The 22,156-nt window shown below is 48.6% G+C and overlaps 1 protein-coding gene and 1 pseudogene across 2 annotated transcripts; both read right to left on the bottom strand.

Annotated features, from left to right (window-relative positions):
• LOC136470511 (coatomer subunit delta-3-like) overlaps window positions 1–15,308 on the bottom strand; it is a 43,600-nt pseudogene extending 28,292 nt beyond the window's left edge.
• Window positions 15,309–17,417: 2,109 nt separating this feature from the next.
• LOC136474630 (growth-regulating factor 1-like) lies at window positions 17,418–21,807 on the bottom strand. Of its 2 annotated transcripts, none has more exons than XM_066472189.1 (5): window positions 21,688–21,807; window positions 21,235–21,461; window positions 20,099–20,528; window positions 17,895–18,337; window positions 17,418–17,798 (listed from the first exon to the last, which is right to left on the bottom strand). In XM_066472189.1, exons 1-5 carry the CDS (start codon window positions 21,696–21,698, stop codon window positions 17,791–17,793), a joined length of 1,119 nt encoding a protein of 372 aa, XP_066328286.1. In that variant the 5' UTR covers window positions 21,699–21,807; the 3' UTR covers window positions 17,418–17,790. The 2 variants fall into 2 exon arrangements, with proteins under 2 accessions (XP_066328286.1, XP_066328285.1); XM_066472188.1 differs by having other exon boundaries at window positions 21,595–21,807.
• Between the last annotated feature and the right edge of the window lie 349 nt (window positions 21,808–22,156).

The following is a 22,156-nucleotide window of genomic DNA, read 5'->3' on the forward strand; positions in this document are numbered from 1 at the left end:
GTGGCAGTCCCCCGTGTTGCCACGTTGCGCTGTGGATTTTAAAAAAAAGGGTCCAGTCGTTGTGGGCTTGGCTCACGGTGGGCATGACTGAGCAGTTCACGTGTGCACGTGGGGTCTACGGTGGACCGCGTTCACCGTTTCTTTCCCCCTCTTGGTTCATGGTGCACACGGTGCACCGAACTACTGTCCCGGCCCCTCCCCTTGCTTCCCCGCGTGGTGGCGCATCCTCCGGCGGCGAGCGGCCGTTTCCTAGTCACAGCGGCTCCCCGGCAGCGTGTATCGACTCAACCGAAGACTTCTCGTCCGCCCTTGTCCAGCGAGGTGACTAGCGTGACTAGGTACGCCCTCAGCATAACGGTGCTCAGAAGCGCGGCTCCGCCGGCGAGGTGAACGCGAGCGGCTCTCTACTGGGGCTCTCTCCCTCCACCTTGCTGTGCACGGCGCGTCCCTTGCCGCGGCGAAACAGGTAAACCATCTCTCCTCGCTTCTACTGGCCTAACGCGGCAAGAACGGGACCTCGCCATAGTGAGCTCTAGCCATGGCGGGCATGCTCCACGGCGCGTCGCCCTTCGGCGTTCCCGGGCCCTCGGTGCATGGTGCGGTCTGTGGTCGGGGCGGCAGCTGTGTGTGCGTGTGTGTAAGTAGGGTACAGGGGTCTGGGCCTTCTCTCGCTCACTCTCGGTACGATGACGGCGAATGATGCTCGCGATCGCTACTGTGGAGAGCCGAAAGGGTGATGGGGCTCACCGTAGGTGGCGATGGCGAAAGGATGTCGATGCCGGGCGAGTCGAGGCAGTGTCGAGGCGTGGCCGTGCCATGCCGAGCAGCTGCTCCGCTGTGGTCGGACGGTACGTCGTCCTCCGATCCAGCGGCTCCTCTTTGGCGGCCTTCTCTTGCTTCCCCCTTCATTTCTTCTTCTGGTCACGACGGGAAGTGGTGGCCACCAGGGCGGCGGTGGGGTGATGGGAACTGGCTAGGGCACCTTGGGGTGCCTTCTTATAGGGAGGCGGTGATCATGGTGAGGTGAACGGCAGGAAGTGAGCTTGAGGCCACGTGGAGGTGATCGGCGTGTTTAGGCTAGGGTTGCGGTCATGGCGCGGTCGCGGGTCACCCTAGCGCTTCTGATTCGGTGCAACCACCCGCTCAGGCTTTGTACGATGGTGTCAGAGGTGGTTGCAAGAACGCGGGCCACAGCGCTAGCGTCATGGCGCGGTTGGCTCCAGTAGGGGGCGGTAGCAGTGCGGGTGGCCGAGGTGGCGTCGCATCCACATGTTTGCTGCCACCCGATGCGAAGAGACGGCTGGCGATGGAGATTCCCTCTCCTCTGTCCTGACTTGGCATGAAAAGGAGAAGAGGTGCAAGGAAGGTGATGACGACGGGGTCCCAGCTAGCGGTGACCGAGAGAGAGGGGAGGGCAGCTCCCAGCTGGGCCGCTTGACGTTGTCGGGCCACGCCGGATCCATGGCCCGTCACGGTGGAAACGAGGCTGCTGGTTGGCTGGGCCGTTTGGGGCGGGGGGTTGGGCCGGCCTACGAGTGCTGGTGCGTGGCTAGATGGGCTGGAGTCTGTTCGTGGGCTGTGGAGTCAGGCTGGCTTGAGCTCTAGGGCCTAAAAGGAGTTCCTCCATTTTAGCTTAATTGGATTAGCTCTTCTATGTTATGTCTTCTTTATTTCTAGCTACACCATGATTCCTACATGCTTACACATGTGTTGCCTACACATGTATGCCCTAATGGGGTCCACTAGAGGTCATTTAGGGTTCATCCAAGGGTTGGCAACAACACACACATTTATCTAAATATTGAAATAAATATTGTTGCTTTTATTAATCAGTACAAAAGAACATAAGAAGCAACTCATGCAAATTAATAAATACAAGGATATAAACATCTACAATAGATACTACTAATGCAACTAGGGTAGTTTTCCTACAAGACAGTCACCAACCATTGGCTATTTCTAGAAAAAAAATTTGTAGTTGTGATTTTTATTCTTTTTGTTTCAGGAAAATTCTGGGTTGTTACAATGGGAAGGGCCCTTCATGATCAAGGAAGTTACACGACCTACGTCTTACAGGTTAGCTCACCTAGATGGTACGAACGTACCCAATTCATGGCACATCGACAAGCTTAGGCGTTTCTATGCTTAACTGCTAAGATATGTACTCCTCTTGTACTTTCGATTTAATTCAATAAAGCTACTATGATTTCTCCGACCACTCTAATGTGTTACTTCGAAGTCTACTGTTATTCTAACTCAATCAGTCAAAACCGACCACCATTCCTTCCTGGGTTTTCGGAGTAGGCCCTGTCTCCGGTTCTTCCCAACGCGTGCATGGGATCTACTCTCTACGCTATGGGTGATCGGTAGGTCTCCTCTGGTTTGACTTGTCTGCATCTACGTGTGCACAGGCTACGCACCTCACACTCCAACCACATGGCAAACCAGGGCCATACAAACCTTTCAGAATGATGTGTTGACTAAACTGGTACAACTAAACAGAATGCTAACATGTTCTCACTTAGTTACACCGACACAAGTTCCAAGCTTAAATACGTTTTTCAAAAAAAACAAACAAGCTTATGCTAATATACAGTTACGTTATTACAAGCTTGCCTGAAAAGGTACAAGTTTACAATAACACAACTACATCCTTCTTCTACAGCTCTAGCCTATCCTGTTGGCTGGTCGAGGCATGTGGAACCTGCTGCTCGCTGCTTCCGACATCCTGCTCGAGTCTCAGGGACTCTTGTACTAGTCGAGCTGAAGAGGATGGGCCCGCCGATGCTTGGCTGGTCGAGACCGCAGGCTTCGCCGGTTGGCTCACAACTGATGGCGCTTCCAGCTGACTTGTTGATGGCGTACCCTGTACAGGTGCTGTCCCACCTCTACACAGGTTAATGTCGCCAATTATCTTTGAAGACAAGTCCAGCTAGGTCATCCAAAGCTCCTCAGCCTTGTCTAGATCTACCTCCTTTGGGTATCCAGCCTCCAGGCATTTAAGATCGATCAAGGGGTAGTGAGCACGCACCATGCTTAGCACATGTGCGCCTATGTACTCGCCCGCCTCCTTCATGAACTCTTGGAACCATCCCCATGCCTTTCGGCACCTATCGACAAGACCGAGCTACGACATCCTTGGCACTTCCTTTGTAAGCGCTGGGTCGATAAGGTTGAGGACTGGCAAGATGCCTATTGCCACCTCCTGGCACCAGTCTTTCCATATGTTCCAATCCTCGGTGATCTCTTGGCACCGCGCCTTCCAGCCATCACGATCTTTCATCATGGCTTCCAAATGCATCTTGGCATTGACTTTTAAAACTACAAACCGCACAAGCAATTAAACAATCATATTACGACAAGATAAGGCGAGCAACAAAAGTGAGCACGGTGGTCTAGAACACTTACTTTTCAGCTCCTCCTTCATCTTGGTTGTGTGGTCCCAGAGTTGTGACTGGTTGTGCGCCAGTTTCTTATTGTCCTCCTTCAGGCAACCACACTCTACGACCGCACGGCTATTCTCTTCTTGGAGACAGACTACTTCAGCTTCTAAGCCTACACTACAACTGTGACTACCAACAATGCAACAACACGTGTCATGCACTCGTTATGATAAAGTGACAACTTACTTGTTTTTTCCCACTCTATGTTACTGAGCTGGACGACCAGGTTCTGTTTCTATGCCTCTTGCTCTATCCTCTCATGGTTGGCGGCTTCAAGTTGGTGGCGCAAGCGTTCCACCTCAGCCGTCAGTTCTTTATTGCTTGCTGTGATCCCCTCAATCTGGTCGAAGCACTTCTTTCGGTACCTTGCGGTCTTCATTAAGTCCTGCATGTAAAAAGCTAAGTTAGACAGTTTGACTGGATAGCAAGATCAAGTGGTCAAGCAAAACATACCTGGACTTCCGTCACCAGACATTTCGCCGCTCGTTCAACTTTCATGGTCTCTTTGACCTCTGGGATTTCCTCATGCACAACCCATTGGTCGTTCTGCCAGCGCGACACATATACATGTTGTCGTTTGTCCTAGGGGCGGCCTAGGACCTCCTCTACTTCGTCCTCTTCGGCCTCTTCTTCGGGTAGCGGTGCTGGTCCGGAGTTTGCAGCTTCTGCGATCACTATGGCCTTCCCATGGGCCGTAGCATCGGCAAACGTGCTCTGTGCCACCTCCGACTGCTGCTCCTCGGTTTGGTCTGTTACCCTTGGCACTGAAGTGTCCCCCTCAGTAGGGTTAGTGCTCGGAGCACCTGTACTTGGCTCGGCTCTCTCCTCGACCACTTGCTCGGGGACTGTTGCCTGGTCGCTCGTCTACTGGGGCTCCGGCGGACTTTCTGCTATAGGTTCCTCCATAGCCGGCTGCTGGGCAGTTTTCTCTTACACTGCTGGCAGAGCCACGCCGCTCCTAGCTAGTTGGTCGGGATTTTCGGTGGATGCTGACCTTTATATCCGAGATAAGTTCAGAAGACAACAATATTCAATATAAATTGTAAGCTTACATCAAGGTTACAAATACTTATAGCTTGGAAGCGCAGAATGATGTGGCGAAGGCGCGTCTCTTCGGCCGTGCTTGCTCCACGAGCTCTGCGGGTGCCACCTGGTCTCCCTCTATGACCAGTACCGGCGCCGGGGCTTGATGCTCGACCCCTTTGCCGCTTGTCCTCCGCACTGCAGTGGTCGGCGATGCGGGTTTATTTGGCACAGAGGAGCCACCTTGCTCCATCGACTCCAGTTGCCTCCTCCTCTTTCGAGAGATGAGTCGAAAGATGTCTGCATCCTCTGTTTCATCGTCTGACAATGTAAAGATCGCCTGACGACGCTTGCTGGCCACCGGCCGTTTACCAGCAGCTCGGGTCGCTGTCTCCTCCCCAACTCCAAGCATGGCCCAGTCGACGTCTTCGATCCCAGCGCTGGTCTGGGCGGTTGGGCCGGCAACTTGCGGCCAATCTATACTAGGGGGTGGAGATACGAATACCGTTGCTCTATCACGACCATTAATCTAGGAAACACAAAGGAGATAACACAGTAAGTTTCTGTTATAACATAAAACTATGGGTACAAGGCAGAATGAATTACCTTTGGTGGAGGTTGGGCGAGCTTGAAAGCATGCTCGATGTCGCTCAATCTGACATAATTTGGATCAGCTAAGTTAAATAGCTCTCCAATTCTGGCTTTGACTTTGATCTTGTTAAGCACCTCTTGCCTGGTCCTTGTTGGGTCTGTGCTACCCTGGTACTCATAGCCAGGATGTACCCTCCTCTGGCAGGGCAGGATCCTTCGGCTGATGAAGTTTCCGACCACACTCGGACCGTCTAGTTTCCTCCATGGGATCATCCCAAGTAGTTCTTGGATCTGTTCTAGGTGCTCGGGCTTTTCTGACCAGCTGTTCTTCTTCTCTGAAATGAACCCCACGTCGCACAGTGTGATCGTGTTCGGCTCTTCGCGGATGTAGAACCACTTCTTGTACCAATCATCCAGCGATGTGTTCTAAGGGCAGTGCAAGTACTGGGCTTTTATCTCGTCACGCAGATTGAGGTACACACCTCCAGCTATCTTCGAGCCACCGCTTCCTTTCTTCCGCAGACAGAAAAGATGGCGAAAGAAGTCGAAATGGGGCTGGAAGCCACCATATGCTTCGCAAAGATGAATAAAGGTGGAGACAAGAAGAATCAAGTTGGGATGTAGATTGTAAATCCCAATCCCGTAATACAAACAGAGCCCCTGAAGGAAAGGGTGCACTGGAACCCCAAAACCCCACTTGAAGAAATCTTCGAATACCACAATCTCACCTGGTTGTGGATCGGGATACCCTTCGCCTTCTGGCGCACGCCATCCTGTGAGTTCCTTGTTGTGGAGTACTCCCATGATGACGAGGTCTTCGATGGTCTGCTCGTTGCTTCTTGACTTCCACCACTCCTTCGCCATGACTTCGGTTTTCTTCTAGGTGTCACTCTTCGCCATGAATCCGCCCTTACTGATGAAGGTGGATACGGTGGAGGGGTGATTGGTGATGATTTCGAAGGTATTAGGGTTGGCAAGAGGAAGAAGAAGGCTCCGACGGTGAATGGTAATGGGGTCCGGTAAAAAGTAACTTACCAATTCTATATTATAAATAACCGAGAGTTCCACCGTTTCGTCTGCTCGAGATTCTTGGGAGACGTACGCACGCGCCACAGACGGTTGTTTTCACAACCTCGAGATCTATGCCAATATATGCGCCTCTTCGTTATCAGTGTATGCGCCTCTTCGTTGCCAGTGTGAGAGGGCCCATACTGACGCACCTCTATACAGGTGCCAAGTGACTGTTTGCTTGAAAGGACAAGAGGGAAGTATGATGTGCTATACCCGTCTACTTTTTTGACCAGACGTATTAGATTAGACTTGACAGAGTAAGAAGATAAATAAATACACCAAATAATAGTACAAGTGGCATTCATTTTTTCGACGCATGTCTCGTGCTCAGGGATGGTCCAGACCACGGTTGTGCTTGGGGACTGCCCAGACCACTATCGTGCTCGAGGACTGCCCAGACCACTACCGTGCTCGGGGACTGCCCAGACCACTACCGTGCTCAGAGACTGTCCAGACCACTATCGTGCTCGAGGACTGCTCCGACCACTATCATGCTCGGGGACTGTTCTGAACAATGCTCGGCGACTGCTCTCCTCGGCTACATGTGATGTGTACTCACATACAGTTGAGAGGCATTTATTTGGACCTTGCTACAAGGCTTATACTTTGCCTTCCAGCAAGCTCGGGGACTACATCGGTACGATGCACCTGCCGGTGCATCTTGTATTGATTGTACGATGATTGGATTCTTAACTTCAGTAGAAATTCTTTTTAGACCCTGGCACCACGTGCCTGCGTCACCTACTACTAGGCTCGGGGACTAAGTGGGCACACTTCACCTTGCGGTGAATGTGTTTATTTAATCGACCCCTACGCTTTGACTGATTTTTAGGATTACTACTGTCCAAGGGTCACTTACATTTCTTATCAGAAATACAAGTGGGCACACTTGATAAGGAAAGAATTCTTTTTCTTTTTTTCTTTAAGAGCACCATGCATTCTTCGGCCAACCGGAATCTTCGGCTATAATCATGGTCTACTGCTCTTTGTACTGATCAGAATGCTGGCGCATTTGATTGGTCAATGTTTCAATCAGTTGAAAATGACATGAAGACGGATTGTATTAGTCGAAGGAGATCAAACGGCGTGTCGCAGCATAATACATGGTGCTCGGGGACTAGCTGTGGGGGTATTAACCCCCTATACCCTTACGGCTAGGCTTGGGCCGGCCCGGATCAGGGGGTCTGGTCCACTAAAAGACGACGCGCGGCCCGGCCAACCTGTTCAGAGTCCCGCGCAAGGAGTCAAGACAGATTTGGAGATCAAGCAAGATCCTGGTCGGTTAGAATAGGAATCCTTATTCAGCCACCTATGGCAATTGTAACCGGCTAGGATTAGTTTCCAGATCTGTAACCCTGTCCCTCGGACTATATAAGGCGGGTAGGGGACCCCTCTAAAAACATCTCTCATTGACATACAGCAATATAATCAGACGCAGGACGTAGGTATTACGCCTTCGCGGCGGCTGAACCTGGATAAAACCTCGTGTCTGTCTTGCGTCACCATCTTGTTTGTGGCTTACGCATCTGTCTACCAACAATCTACTACCTTGGGTATACCCCTAGGTAGACTGCCGACCATATTTCGTTGACAGAGCCATCTACATTTATGATCTCTACATCATCCACACCAAATATGCACTTGAAACCAAGATCACACAATTGAGCTACCGACAATAGATTGAAGTTCAAGCTCTCTACTAGTAGCACATTGGAAATGCTCAAATCATTTGATATTGCAATCTTACCAAGCCCTTTGACCTTGCCTTTGCCATTGTCACCAAATGTGATACTATCAATCCCATTACTCTTGCTTTCATTGATTGAATTGAACATTCTTGGATCACCGGTCATGTGTTGTGTGCACCCACTATCAAGCACCCAATGCCTTCCTCTGACTTTATAATTTACCTACAAAAGAAGATCAATTCTTTTTAGGTACCCAAACTTGCTTGGGTCCTTGTAGGTTAGTCACCAAGGTCTTTGGTACCCAAATGGCCTTCTTCTTTGGGCCCACAATTGGTGTACCAATGAACTTAGCCTTCACACCATTGGTACCCTTATAAAGCATGTAACAAGAATCAAATTTGATTGAGGATACATTAGGTAGCTTATTCTTGTTAGTCTTGCAATTTTGCTCTATATGCCCAACTTGCTTGCATCTATTGCAAAACCGACCATTGCCCTTCACAAAGCTAGCTTTGGGAGTGACAAAGGCCGCCTTGCCTTTCTTGGGGGTATAGCCTAATCCCTCTTTGTTAAGAGAAAATCTTTGGCTACCCAAGCACTTTAGGAAGTGGGCTTCTCCACCATAGGCATTGCCTAAGGCACGAGTGAGCTCATTCACCTCCTTCTTGAGGGTTTCATTTTCCACCATAAGTGAGGCATCACAAGTGAGACCATCACTCAAGGGTGAAGTGGAAGTAGTAGTGCTACAAGAAGTGTTAGTAGGAGCAACAATAATGGGTTCATGAAAAGATTCATCAATAAGATCACATGTTAGTCCCACATCACATGTTATGATCACTTGCTCCTTCTTGGCTTCCTCCACTTTGACTTGCTCAATGAGAGAGGAGTGAGCCTTTTCAAGCTTAGAGTGAGCTTTGCCAAGCTTCTTATGGGCTTCCATTAGCCTCTCATGAGTTGCATTGAGCTCATCAAGGGATTGCTCAAGAAATTTGACTTTCTTGTTCAATTCCTTGCACTTCTTTCTCTTCATCTCAAAGCAAGTATGCACTTGCTCACACATGTCCATGAGCTCTTCCTTGGAGTACTCCTCATCATCATCATCACTCCTACAAGCATCACTTTCACATTCATCATCATCACTCACATCATATTTTACCTTGGTAGGTTTTGCCATGAGGCACGTCGATGGAGTGTTGAAGATGGAGGGCTTGTTGTTGATGGCAATGCTTGCTAGTGCTCTCTTGATAGATTTCTTGTCATCATTACTAGAGCTATCACTATCCGAAGAGCCATCACTATCCCATGTGACCACATAGCCTCCACCCTTCTTCTTCTTTTGGAAGGTCATTCTCTTCTCCTTCTTTTCTTTCTTATCATCCTTGTGCTTCTTCTTCTCATCCTCATCATTGTCACTATTGTATGGACAATTTACTACAACATGATTGGGGCTTTTGCAATTATAGCATCTTCTCACATACTCTTTCTTCTTGGTGTGATCTCTTCTCTTTCTTGCACCATAGCCCTTCTTCTTCATGAATTTTCCCATCTTGCGCACAAAGAGAGCCATAGCTTCATCATCAATATCACTAAGATCATCATCATCACTTGATTCTTTCTTGGACTTGCCCTTGTTCTTTGATGATGATGAGCTAGCCTTGAATGCTATGTTTTTCTTCTTCTTGTCTTCTTCTTCCTTCTTGTCATCCTTGTCATCCCCCTTCCTTTCCACACGGTATGTCTCTTGTGTCATGACATCACCTAGTACTTGGTTAGGGGTAATATCCTTCAATCCTCCTCTTATGATGAGCAATCTCAACATCTCAAATCTTGGAGGTAAGCACATCAAGAATCGATGGGAGACATCATCATCCTTGATCTTTTCTCCCAAAGCCTTCAAGTCATTGACAATTACTTGTAGCTGATGGAACATCTCCGGAATACTCTCATCATCCTTCATCTTGAAACTTGTCAACTTGTCCTTGAGGATGTACAACTTGGCACTCTTCACTGCCGGTGTGCCCTCATATGTTTCCTCCAATCTCTTCCACACCTCATTTGCTCTTTCATAATCCTTGATTTGCTCAAACACCTTGGAATTAATGGCATTGTATATGGTGTTGAGAGCCATTGTATTGCATTGCTTGTTGATCTTATCTTGGTTGGTTGGATCATTGGGATCAATGATAGCATAGTCATTCTCGGTCACTTCCCATACTTGATCATTGATTGAACCAAGATACATCCTCATCTTTCTCTTCCAATAATCATAGCATGTGCCATCAAAGAACGGTGGTTTGCCCCCCACATGGTTGAACACAACTTGAGCCATAATTTGACACCGAGGTTGTTAAGCCTTCAATCAAATGGTGACCACGGCTCTGATACCACTTAAAAGGTCCTAATATGGCTAGAGGGGGGTGAATAGCCTATTTAAAAATCTACAAATCAACTAGAGCAATTTGATTAGTATGACAAATAGCGTAATGCAAACTTGCTCTAGCTCTACAAGGGTTGCAAGCCACCTATCCAACAATTCTAGTTGTAATGATTACTTAGGCGCACAAACTTGCTATGTAATTACTCACTAAAAGCTCTCAATCTTGCTACTCTAAAGAGCTCAACTAGATGAATATAACTAATAAAGTAAGCTCTCAATTCTAATTACACTAAAGAGCTTGTATCAACTAGTTTGCAAGAATGTAAATAAGTGAGTAGGGTGATTATACCGACGTGTAGGGGATGAACCAATCACAAGATGAATATATAGCCAATCACCAGGAGAATGCCAAGAACAAGAGACAAACGATTTTCTCCCGAGGTTCACGTGCTTGCCAACACGCTACGTCCCCGTTGTGTCGACCAACACTTGGTGGTTCGGCGGCTAAGAGGTGTTTCACAAACCTCATCCACACGATTGGACACCGCAAGAACCGACCCACAAGTGAGGTAACTCAATGACACGAGCAATTTACTAGAGTTACCTTTCGGCGCTCCGCCAAGGAAGGTACAACTCCCCTCACAATCACCGGAGACGGCCACGAACAATCACCAACTCGTACCGATCCTCCACCGCTGCACCAAGCCATCTAGGTGGTGGCAACCACCAAGAGTAACAAGCAAAATTCACAGCGCAACACGAATATCAAGTGCCACTAGATGCAATCACTCAAGCAATGCACTTGGATTCTCTCCCAATCTCACAAAGATGATAAATCAATGATGGAGATGAGTGGGAGAACTTTGGCTAAGCTCACAAGGTTGCTATGTCAATGAAAATGTGCAAGAGAGGTGAGCTTGAGCCGGCCATGGGGCTTAAATAGAAGCCCCCATGAAATAGAGCCATTGTACCCCTTCACTGGGCACACTGCGGGCTGACCGGACGCTCCAGTCAGACTTGACCGGACGTTGGCCCTCAGCGTCCGGTCGCCCGATGGACGCCACGCATCATTAGCTTCAAACGCTGTTCGTCAGATTTCAACGGCTACGAAGCTGACCGGATGCTCCGGCAAAACTGACCGGACGCTGAAGCCCCAGCGTCCGGTCGTTTCCACTAAGCTCTCCGAGGCGTATTTTTTCGACCGGACGCGTCTGGTCCACCTTGACCGGACACAGACCAGCGTCCGATGCAATACCCTAGGTACTGTGCAGACCCGTCAGTTTGACCGGATGCAGCCTATCAGCGTCCGGTCGCTGAGTGACCTAGCGTCCGGTCAATAGACCGACGCGCGCACCCTCTGCTGCCACTGACCGGACGCACCGATCCAGCTGAGGCCAGCGTCCGGTCACTTGCAGTGACCTCCAATTTTTCTGTCTAGGGCGCCGGTGGCACCGTCGGACTATCCGTACTCTACGGGCGGACACTCCGTCGGTGGAGTTTCTTACCCTTGCACCTAAACTTCATCACCCTTGATCAAATGTGCCAACCACCAAGTGTATCACCTTGTGCACATGTGTTAGCGTATTTTCACAAACATTTTCAAGGATGTTAGCACTCCACTAGATCCTAAATGCATATGCAATGAATTAGAGCATCTAGTGGCACTTTGATAACCGCATTTCGATACGAGTTTCACTCCTCTTGATAGTACGGCTATCTATCCTAAATGTGATCACACTCACTAAGTGTCTTGATCACTAAAACAAAATGGCTCCTACATTTTATACCTTTGCCTTGAGCCTTTTGTTTTTCTCTTTCTTCTTTTCCAAGTTTAAGCATTTGACCATCACCATGCCATCACCATTGTCATGATCTTCGCCATTGCTTCATCACTTGGAGTAGTGCTACCTATCTCATAATCATCTTGATAAACTAGGTTAGCACTTAGGGTTTCATCAATTAACCAAAACCAAACTAGAGCTTTCAACAGTATATAGGCAGGTAAAAAGAAAATCCCTTGATGTTGAATATTCAAGAGAAGTGCATGTTCCTTTGAGGAAAAGAATAGGACGAACCTTGCTTTTCTCAATCTCAGTAACTCGTTGCCTCATGCGATCCCTAGTTTCATTTATTTTGCTTTGCATGATGAGTTTGTACAGCTTCTCTTCATGGCTCTCCATCTCACAATACTGTTTAACTTGAGCAACAGTAACATTTTCTTTGTTTCCAAGGGAAATGGCTTCATCAAAAGCAGAAGTGAGGTCAAATGCCGCCCGACAGACACCTTCCTCATCCAAAGAGGGGGAGTATTCAGGTACCTTTGTACGTGTTCAAGGAATCACTGAATTGAATTGGCATTTTGAATATGGAAATGCTATAAGCTTAGAATTAGGTCCTAAGCAAGGGCAAGTGGTACTAACATAGTGATTCATGTGTTAACCTTGGTTCCAAAAGCAAGAGCGTATTTATGCTTGTGCATAATGTTCTTTCTTTGATCTTATAAAAGGAAAACATGCATCCAATGCCAGTATCAAAAATTAATAATACAGAGATGGCAAAAATAAATCCATTTTGTGATGTTGACAACACGACTTTGGAGCGGTATAAACTAGCCTTTGATGGTAGGAATATAACATAAAAACTGGGAATAGGATACAAGTTTAGAAAGCAGCCTTAGTGTCTCCAGGTCTTCAAGAATGTTACTTTGCTTATTTGTGATGACTAGCAGATATAAGGCTTCAATAGGCTGATAAACATAACGGACATTTTCAGTCTCAACATAAGTGTGTTGCTTTCCAGTTCCCACCAACTTCGGAAATGCTGCAAGTAGTCCCTCAATTCTGCTTCGAGACATATCAACAAATTGTCTTGAAACAAGTGCTGCAATTGAAGAAAAACATAAACAACACATTATTTGCTATTAGAAAAAATCATCACACAAATACAGAAAAAGTGTTGGCCGTAGCTTGACAAAAATTAAATGCATCAAAGTAAACCTATAAATCTACTTAACAGAGCCCATTGCACAAAGTTGATATATGTGTTGTTGTTTTGACACAATTGTAGACCCATGGCTCATATACATGCTAATATGCTATATGAACAAAAGGTAAATACAATGCAAGTGTTCAGGGCAGATTAAATATATACATACGTAGCTACAAAGATTTAAAAGAGTGTTATGTGTTTCAGAAACAGATATCATTAAAGAATCAACAATAATATTCAGAATTAGTAAATGGGCAATAACCAGCTTACCTTTTCCAGACTTTGACACTACAGAGGCTGCAAGAACCACCTGTAATACATAAAAGGGAAAAAGACTGAACTGTTAGATTCTTATGGATACCAAGACATGGGATGCAATGAAGATTGCAGGAAAAACGCATATCAATCACCATAATACTCTCTCAAAATGTCTAGACTCCAGAACAACAAGTGAATTAGTTTATAAAAAGGGAAACACGATATAACGTTGAGTCAATCGATAATACCATTTTCAATAGTTCTGTCACCCAGGAATAACCAAAGCTGAATCAATGAGCTACTTGAACTGCAAAAGGAGAGGAATTAGTTCCACAAACAAAAGACAATGTACGATAATATAACAAAGCAGCTCGTAAGATGTGCATGAGCACAACATTCAGTACACAGAGAACCTAGTCACAAATAATCAATGGGATTTACATGTAGGTATCGTAAGTTGGTAAAATGCAATAAGATATGCCAAACGCGCAACAAATATTCCCAGGCCTCGGGGGAACACAGTGCAGGGCCCTATAAAGTTTTTAAGAATCTCGATGACAACAAGCAAGAGAATAACAGATCAGCATATATCTCAAAACAATGAGGACTTGTGAGATTTTTTTTCATAAAAGCCTGTAATTAGCACAACTGATTTTTCTCATATTGTCCAGGTTTCACCATACATTAACCAAACAAGGTTTCACCAAAACTGAATTTCATTATGTCATGTTGCGTATGTTGCGTTGGATTTACGGTCATACAAGAAGGGATCGAGTTCGGAACGATGATATACGTGATAGATTAGGGGTAGCACCAATTGAAGAAAAGCTTGTCCAACAACGGTTGAGATGGTTTGAATATGTCCAAGGTGCGTAGTGGAATCCTAAGACAGGATAGTAACGTGAAGAGAGGCAGAGGAAGACCGAAGTTGACTTGGGTAGAGGCAATAAAAGGAGACTTGAAAGGATGGAATATACCCAAAGACTTAGACTTACATAGGAGTGCTTAGAAAATAGCTATTCACGTGTTTGAACCTTTATTGCTTCTGCTGGGTTTCAACTCTAGACTACCCTAACTTGTTTGGGATCAAAGGCTTTGTTGTTGTTGTTGCTAGCAGGGGCGGACCCAGTAAAGGACGTGGGTGTACACATGTATGTACACCGAATAATTTTTGCAAAGCAATCGAAGTTAGTTGGCATAATACATGCATATACACCTGTAAGACAGTATGTTAGGGTTTGGGCGCACGGTTTAACCTACGAATTATGTTAAGGTTTGGGCGCACGGCTTCGCACAGCAGGAAGGGAGGACCAAGGGGAGGGAATACCTGGTGTCCTGGTGGTGCTCGTCGCTGGCCAAGGTGGCGAGTGGCGAAGTAGGACAGCAGCGACGGTCGCGGGGACACCGTGGCTGCAGAGGGCGGATGCCGCGCCGGAGCTGGTCGCGAGGACGCTGGGTCCCAGGTGGTGATCGACCGAGCGCAGTCTCCTCTCCGGGGTTGTGGCGCGGCGAGCGGATGGAGGAGACCGGCCGCTGGCGAGACGAGTTCAAGCGGCGGGCCAAGGGTCGAGCCGAGGTTAGAAAAGGCGCTAGGCGGGCTGGCCCAAGAGCCCAGACAGGGGGGCCGTGAGTTCGGACATTGTGGCAACAAGTGACCGTGGCGATGCCTACTCGTGGACCATGTCCGTACTGGGTGGATTCCTCCGTTCTGGTATGCATCGTTACATTTCGTGTCCCACCCGCCCGAGAGGATTTCGATCGACGCAAATGACAAACGACAGTTCCTGGGTCGGAGCGTACATGGCCGGATCTCTGGTAGTCTGGTTTGCTTTGCAATAGCTGGCCAACCAGACCCAAGAAGTGCAGCATCGCAACCAGTGGCACGGGGTGATGGTCACGCCCTCGGACCTCGGCCTTGGCTCATTGACTCATTGCTCGTGCCGGGAGATCTGAAACCACCGATCCGACTGGCCAGGCAAGAGGCAACTCATGCATGGACCCCACCCAGTGGCCAGTGGCGGATGTGGGATGCGGGATAAGGGGGGGCTAAAACAACAGAGATGTTATTTGCACGAAGATTTAACGGTGAAATCAAGTTTTTGCTACAGTAATTAGCATTGAAATCAAGAAATTAGGGGGGGCTGGAGCCCCCCAGCCCCCCCTTTGGATCCGCCACTGCCAGTGGCGGAGAAAGAAATAAAATTAAGGTGTGGCGAAGTTGATAACAATGACGCATAAACAATAATTTTTTCCTAAAAATAAAGTAGTATCTATGCCTATGGTGTATAAAAATAATGTCGCTAATTGCAATATGCACGTTTCATTTTGGCATTGTTTATCTCCTGCTCCCTCCGTCCCCAAAAATAAGGACGTTATGTGATACGTGCAAGTCAAACTTTCTCAACTTTTATTAGATTTATAGAAAAATGAGTGCAATATTTTTATCTTTTATATATAATTGGTCAAAGTTAGAAAAAACTGACTTCTCAGGAAACGAGAATGACTTCTATTTTAGGAGAGAGGGAGTACCATGTGCCATCCATCTTTGCTTTCACCGTTCTTCTTAATTTCTAAATTAGCTAACCAATTAAATAAATCAAGCAAATGAAGATGTAAATAAGTCATAAACAAATAATCAAACAATGAGTCACAATACCTTACTAGCAAAGCAGCGAAGACAAGCCTTGACCGATGGGCAATGGTGATCCAAGCTCGAGCGGTTTGGACTGGACGTCCTAGCTAGTGGCACCTTCCAACGATCTCTTACATCAGTTCGTTTGATCGTTTCTGTGGTTTATAAGCTAGCTGATGTTGTTTTGTTGTGAGAGAAAAACACAGTATTATCTATCAACTTATTTCTCGAACTGCCAATCGATATCTTGCGTGAACGCCGGACACGGACCAGCAGCTGACCACCAGCGATTTCGAAGGGCTATCCGCGGCGGAATTGAGGGCCATACCTCGCCATATCGGAAGCTCCGCCCCTGCCCCCACCGCACCTGGCTGTTCCACCACTGGCCACTGGGAGTCTGGGAGGGGCCTCTCTTCCTGGGAAAAAAATTAGATGCGCGATTGGCGCACTGAGGCGGCCGTGCGCCCCTTCGCTCGATGTGTGACGCGTGGCAAGTCGCTCGCATCGGCCAGGTCAGTCACATGCATATGCACCACTAGACGCGCGCGCCCCCACACACTTCCCTCGCGCGCGGCTCGCGGGGAGGTGACCGCACGGCACGTCCAAAAGGCCACACATCTAGCCGTACCAAGCAACCCTAGCCTTCGCGGCTTCACCGAGCGCCGGCCACCTCGTCCGGTCCGGCGGCCCACGCCGCTTCCTCGTCCATCAGCCTGGTTGCGTTCGCCAACTTTCGAAGTGGAAGTTCTGGACACGCCAGACCCACCGACTATACACTGTGGTGGAACCGCTGCTGCTGTGATTATTGCCCTCTTTCCCGTTCCTAACCCCCGACCCCGACGTTTTTCTAGGCACTTTCACCGGCGGCAGCCCGTAACGCGCTCGCGACGCAATCGTAGAGGCGGAGCCCCGGTAACATGCGGCGAGGGCGATGAAAGGTGCCTGTCTGTTGGGGGATCGGATGGCGTGGGCCGTCGGGGGTAGGAGGCAACTCTTGGTCTGGGGCTAACGACCATTGCTTGTCACGGGCTCCAGGTGACAGAGCAACGGATCCTGCTGCTCGATCATGTCCCGGAAAAGGGAGCCACGGGTCGCCACCATCGTTGTGCGCTGCTAGCTGGCCGATTCCGGCCTGGCTCACGTCGAATTACTACTTACTCCAACCTGCAGCTGCAAGCAAGCCCTCCCTCCACAGTCCCACTCACAAAAAGGAGTTGGTTAGCTCAGCTCAGCAGTAGGCGCACGCATGATAATAACAATAGCAGAAAAAAAAAAGCTCTCATCCATGCAGATCGGGGAACAGGCAGCACAAGAGGAGCATGGACGCGTCAACATGTTGCTGCACTGTCACTGCCTTGCTTCGGTTGATGAGTAATGTTACAAAAGCAGGCTTTCAGGTACAGAGGGAATCCATCGATCAGTGGGGACACACAAAGCTTTGAGCGTAAGCAAAACGGTCTCATGTTCACCCACATGCCACATGAGGCGACGCGAGACGACGGCCGGCGGCCGACGGCGGATGCAGTCCAGCCGCTTGGTTTGGTACAAATCTGACACGGAAAATGACCAATAAATATACAGAAGCATGGATTGTTTTGTTTCCGCAGCTACCGCGCGGTGGGTGGAAGGGAGACAGACAAGGGCCCGGAGGAAATCAGAACGCAACAGATACAATAGTCGGCCGGCTCACGGACATCGGTCAGTCAGATCGACGCACCATTAGTCATCTGCAGCAGAGACCAGACATGGTTGTCTCCAATCAGTAAACCAGCTGAACCGAGCAATCTTTCATCTTTGCACTATGGTGTCAGCACGCAACTTACCGTTGGGAGACTGGGAGCTGGCCACGGAGAAGTCCGAGGACACCATGGGTATGGACATCGACAGCTGGGTCGCCGGGAACGAGCAGGCGAGGCTAGCGTTCTCGTCGGAGAGGCCCGGCCAGGAGTCCCTCGCCTTGGGCCACTCGTCGAAGAAGGGCCGCAGCGTCTGGTTCTCCTGCTGCTTCGCAGCGGAGTCCATGGCCCCGCCGAAGTCGGAGTTCCCTAGGAAGGAGAGTCGCTGCTGCCGCTCCATCTTCGACAGCGAGCTGACCGTGCTTTGACCCAGGTCGCTCAGCGCCCCAAGCTGGGGGTAGCTCGAGAGCGGAAACGAAGAGGTTTGAGATGGCGGAAAGCGCCACTGGTTCTCCATTGATGAGTCAATAGCTTCTGAAATCAGCTGGCTGTGCCCGTCCGCCAAAGATCTTATTCCGTAAGCGTTATACCTGAATTTCAGAAAGCAGGGTGGACACCACAAATTAGTAGGGGATGCAAAGAAAAAAGACACATGCCAAAAAAAACTACAGTATGTTTTCTTCTCGTGAGCTAATAGTCTTCACTATGCTGTTTGATAAATTCTACTGAACAAAAAAAGAAAACGTTTCTAAGAATGAACAGATAACCAAAGAACGACACAAGTTACAATTGTCCTCTGCTGGTACATGATCAAATCTATTGATACACTGATAAACACATAAAAAACAACCATAGCATTCGAAATCAAATTACCATCGAATTAGCTGTTTCATTTTAGACTTATGCAATGACCAAACACCTAAACAAACTGACCATGATTGGTTTGTAGTATGTAAGATTCAGATAAAAAAATATTTTCATGTCAAAAAGCCTTTAGTTACAAAGACACGTGACACAGTGTTTTCAGTAAAATGAACGGATTTTGGTAATTAATGCTATCAAGAAACAAAGCCTACCAACAAATGAATAGTGCACAAGTAGCAACAAAGTGAAAGAACAGGTGGTGATACACTAAGAACAGCTGTGCAGTAAAACCAACAATTTGAATTGGTGCAAACAAAGCATTGGTATGGACAAAAGGAGATACAGCCTGTTCGTTTGGTCGTATTTGGCTTATCAACCAACAAACAATATTTTTCTCTCACACCAAACCAACCAACAATACTTTCAGTATTTTCAGCCATGGCATAGCTTATAAGACAAACAAGCCCAAACAAACAGGGCGATAGACTTCTAAGCCTTATTTAGTTCCTCACCCAAAAGTTTACGCACTATCCCATCGAATGTTTGGACACATACATGAAGTATTAGATATAGACTAAGGTCCTGTTCGGCTTACCTTATAATCCGCACTATTCGGCTTGTTTTTTCAACCAGAACAGTGTTTTTCTCTCACAACAATTCAGCCAGAACAGCGTTTTTCAGCCAAGTTTCAGCAAGCATAACTAATTGCATAGATTGCGACTGCTCCACGAGACGAATCTTTTAAGCTTAATTAGTCCATGATTGACAATAAAGTACTACAGTAACACATGTGCTAATGATTGGTTAATTAGGCTTAATAAATTCGTCTCACGGTTTTCCGATGGATTCTGCAATTTGTTTTTTTATTAGCATCCGACGTGGCATCTTAAAACTTTACGCCCAAAAACTAAACAAGGCCCCACTATCATGAACATATCAGTAGTTACATGGACCAGATTTATTGTATGGTGCCCCCTTAAAAGAGTTGCAAGAGAAACGACTTAATTCTGCGAAATCATAAAGACGTGGAGTAATGGCCAGGGAAGGACAGCATCAGCAAGCAGCAGGCACTAGCGCTGCGACCACTGAGCACAAAACAAGTTCCATCTTTATGGGCAGCACGTATTCGAAGCTTGGCCTGTGCCGAAGCCAAGAAGGCTGTGTGCTGCACCTGCACGTCCACCTGACCTGAGCACAGCAACTAGTATCTCGTAGAGACATGGACACTGCCCTGGGCCTCAGCAGGGGCTTAGAACTGAACCAGAAAGCGTGGCCAGACAACCAGCCAGCAGGGTCACGCTGATTGCGCATGGCGCCAGTAAAAGTACTGAGCACGCACTACACTACTGGATTGCCACTGATTATAATAGTAGTAGTTATGTGACCATCTGACGCCAATCAGTTAAAACGATAGCACTGTTAAGAAACAGGATGACATTGGTCATTTTGGAGTAGGGAAAAAACGAAAGAAAGGAAAGAACAGTCACCTGAGATCCTTTGCAGTTCCACCACCAAGAGCTGCGTAGCTGGCAGCATTGTCCATGTGCAGCTGAGACGACCCCATCGACGAGGAGAACGGGGTAGATATATTGCGGGCCCCGCCACCTCCACCAGTGCTGCCGGCAATGGCCGGGTAAAGGGAGTGGTTCTGGAAGCTGCCGCCGTTGGTGATGGTGGCGGCGGCGGCCAAGGGCAGAGCGGCGGAGACGGCCGCGGTGGCGGCGGGCGGTTGGGACTGGGGCACGAGCTGCGTTTCCACAGGCTTTCTTGAACGGTTGCGGCCGCGGTGCATGTGGCGCTCGCAGTATTTGGAGTCCGGGGCGGCCTCCTTGGAGCACCGCCACTTCTTGCCGTCCGTACGCCGGCACCGGCCCGGCTCTGGATCCAGTTTCTTGCCGAAGTACGTTGCGTACCCAACTGCTCACACAGAAAAAATCAGACGCTGTTATCCGTTATTTAAGCATCATTTATGCGTTTGCTTTAATGCTTTTATCATCTGCCTGTACGCATGCATCTGGGCTCTGCGGTGTCCAGATGGATTGGCATCTGGTACAGGACAGTACCGATGCAGGCGCAAGGTAGCGCTTCCTATTCTTAGCAGTCGGACAGAAATGGCGAGCTGCTGTGTCTTGCATTCAACGAATTTGCTTGCTGGCGAGTGGCGACATCGCCATTATTGATCATCCACAAAGAGAGGAAATCAAATGAAAAGTATTCGTACTATTGAGCCACAATGGTGCCTGCTACTGATGCTAACCTCTACTCCAACCACGAGTAAGCTCGGTATCAAATCAAACAGCACAAAATGACGAGCTAGCTAGCTAGCTCTGCCTCTATCATTTGATGAATCTTGAAGAGAGCACGAGCTCGGATTAAAAAAACCAGAAACTTCCCGGGAGCAAATCGGAGCTCTTGTGTAAAACACACGCGCGGTTCTTGAATCGCGCATCAGGGATTAACAAATGACCGGAGCAAATTAACTAATCGAGGCAAAGTACACTTGATTAGAATAAACAAAGTGTCAGGACCCCGGGGACGGAGCAAGCAGCCAAGCACCCAAGAAAGCAATACAGGAAGGATGGCGGCTGGCATCGCGCCGAGGAGAGGGAGGAATATGCCGTACGTGTGGGGTGGCCGTAGAAGCGGGTCGCGAGGGAGTCGAGGCCGCGGCGCATAGGAACCACGAGATCCGGCGGGACGGGCACGCCGGCCACCAGGTACTTGTATATGAGCGCCTGCTGCTCCAGCTCCTCGTACTGCGCCGGCGTGAACGGCATCACCGGCCTCGCGGCCGGCCACCTCGCGCTCACCTGGGCGTCCTCCCCCAGCCCGCCGCCGCCGCCGCTGCCCCTGCACCAGCACACATGCCACCACGTCAAAACCGCCGCGAACCGGACGGCAAACAATGGGAGAGAGATACACGAGGGGCCAAGAAGAGCGACGAGCGAAATGACGACGGCGAGTGGTGGTGGTGGATGCTTACGCGGAGAGCGGGGTGGAGCGGCAGAAGGGGAGGAGGGACGCCGTGGGCGTGGAGGAGCGGTGGTCGGCGCCTGCCGGGGAAAGAGAGGCATACCGCATCGCCATCTCAGCCTGTCTCTCTCGCGCGCTGCTTGCTCCCCGCTGCCGGCCGGACGCACCCCCTCTTTAATGAGCTCCCCCCGCAGGCAGGGCTCGTGATGTGCTTTGCTTCGCTCCCTCCCCTCGCCTCGCTCGCGCGCGCTGCCTTTATTGCCCGCTTTGTCTCTCTCTGCGTCGCTGTCTGCCTCGCGCTGGAACGTCAAGCGTGTCGTCTCCCGGCAAGGCGGCGAGCTGAGACTACACCCTATTCGATTTATCCTATTCAAAACTAGTCGCTCTATCCTAACTTATAAGTCGTTCGGAAGATTTTAGAATATATTAAGGTAAGACGTAGATAGTCACTTCTACCCCTCTGCCAATAAAATTAATATAGACAACTTGCAGGTGACAGTTAACACATGAAGACAATTTCAAATAAAGTACACAAAGCAATTACACATACGCACACCACCAATTTCAAATTT

Source organism: Miscanthus floridulus, chromosome 8, assembly GCF_019320115.1.
Source record: "Miscanthus floridulus cultivar M001 chromosome 8, ASM1932011v1, whole genome shotgun sequence".
NCBI classification, from domain to species: domain Eukaryota; kingdom Viridiplantae; phylum Streptophyta; class Magnoliopsida; order Poales; family Poaceae; genus Miscanthus; species Miscanthus floridulus.

Bases quoted from the DNA above. Each gene is read 5' to 3' on its own strand.
- LOC136474630 (XM_066472188.1), bottom strand. From the start codon at position 21,698: ATGGCGATGCGGTATGCCTCTCTTTCCCCGGCAGGCGCCGACCACCGC. The intron at 21,462-21,594 runs GTAAGCATCCAC...GTGCTGGTGCAG, and splicing joins CGCTCCACCCCGCTCTCCGC to GGGCAGCGGCGGCGGCGGCG. The intron at 20,529-21,234 runs GTACGGCATATT...CTGTGTGAGCAG, and splicing joins CTTCTACGGCCACCCCACAC to TTGGGTACGCAACGTACTTC.